Source organism: Sinocyclocheilus anshuiensis, unplaced genomic scaffold (genome assembly GCF_001515605.1).
Source record: "Sinocyclocheilus anshuiensis isolate Anshui unplaced genomic scaffold, SAMN03320099.WGS_v1.1 scaffold510, whole genome shotgun sequence".
NCBI lineage: Eukaryota > Metazoa > Chordata > Actinopteri > Cypriniformes > Cyprinidae > Sinocyclocheilus > Sinocyclocheilus anshuiensis.
This window is the reverse complement of record NW_015542360.1, coordinates 83773-85254: the sequence shown is the minus strand read 5'-3', so window position 1 is coordinate 85254 and position 1482 is coordinate 83773. Positions and strand designations below refer to the sequence as shown.

Genomic DNA, 1482 nt, shown 5'->3' with positions numbered 1-1482 from the left:
CTTTGAAAAAAAAAAGTATTAATAAAAAAAATTATAAATTACAGAATTTCGATTCTCTCTGTGAAATATCGAGTAAAATCAATGCGTAACGGCACATAAGCACTTGAAACCGATGCACGTTGTAAAAAGTACTAAAACAAGCATTACCTTTTCTGCAGATTGTGCCGTCCCAAAGAAAATGGGAATGAAGGCGAGCCACACAATGCAGGTGGTGTACATGGTGAAGCCGATGGGTTTGGCTTCGTTGAAGTTCTCCGGAACGCCTCGCGTCTTGATGGCGTAAACCGTACATGTTACCATCAGCAAGATGCTGTATCCTAGAGAGCAAATGATTTGAAGGTCCGTAATGTCACACTTGAGAACCCCTCGGGCCTTGTCGGGGTTTATGGTCTTCTGCTCGTCGTAATCGATTATGGTGTTCGGAGGATCCACTCCAAACCATATGAGGACCCCTAAGAGCTGGATGGAGATGAGGCTGGAGGTGATGGCTAACTGAGACGTCGGGCTGATCAGTTTAGGTGGAGAAACCGACTTCTTCCCTTCCTCGAATATGCGGTAAATTCGATTGGTCTTAGTGAGGAGCGCGGCGTAGCTAATACACATTCCTAACCCAAGGAAGATTCGTCTGAAGGAGCAAACGGCAATGTCCGGAGTGGCGATCATTACAAACGTGATGATATAACACAAGAATATCCCTGTCAGCAGAACGTAGCTGAGCTCCCTCCCAGACGCTCGTACGATCGGGGTGTCATTGTAGCGGATGAACGTCGCCATAACAAAGATGGTGGCAATGATGCCGAGCATAGCCAGGAAGACGGGAATGACGGCCCAGGGTGAATGCCACTCCAGCTTGACGATCGGGATGGGCTGGCATCCTGTCCGGTTGCCGTTCGGACGCATGTTGTAAGTGCAGAGTTTGCAGGACGTCTCGTCATACTGGTACTGGTAGCCGTCGCAGGGCTCGCAGTGCCAGCAGCACGGCATGCCTTTCACCATCTTCTTGCGTTGACCCGTCTTACAGGGCAGACTGCAGACTGAGCTGGGTATTTCCATCTCACCGTTGGCCCACTGCATCTCATCGATCTACAAAGAAATGGACACAAAACAGCATTTGGGTTAATGACAATGCAATTTTTTTTTCTCTCTCTACTATATTTTTTACAAAAATACATAACAAATAAAATTAATTGATTATATGCACTGGCTTAAATACACCACTCTAATAATGAGTTTGACATTTCTGAATTTAAATTTAATTTGATGTTTTTTGGTGGGTATGGGTGAAAAAATGTCAGTAGAATAGATCTGTTCTTATAGGATAATGAAAGAAAAAAATAAAATGTAATTCTTGAAAATAAATCCTTGTAGAGGATTAACAATTAAAATAAAAGAATAATGAAAATATATTTTTTTAAATATTTGAACAAAACTGTTTCACTGCTTATATATATATATATATATATATATATATGAGAAATATCA

At 42.0% G+C, this 1482-nt stretch overlaps 1 protein-coding gene across 1 annotated transcript in view; it reads right to left on the bottom strand.

The window, feature by feature from the left end:
- LOC107691887 (metabotropic glutamate receptor 7-like) overlaps window positions 1-1482 on the bottom strand; it is a 120753-nt gene that overhangs the window by 43429 nt on the left and 75842 nt on the right. The window contains exon 7 of the mRNA XM_016490717.1: window positions 148-1083. Within this exon, the coding sequence (XP_016346203.1) occupies window positions 148-1083 (936 nt within the window). The remainder of the gene's footprint in view (window positions 1-147; window positions 1084-1482) is intronic.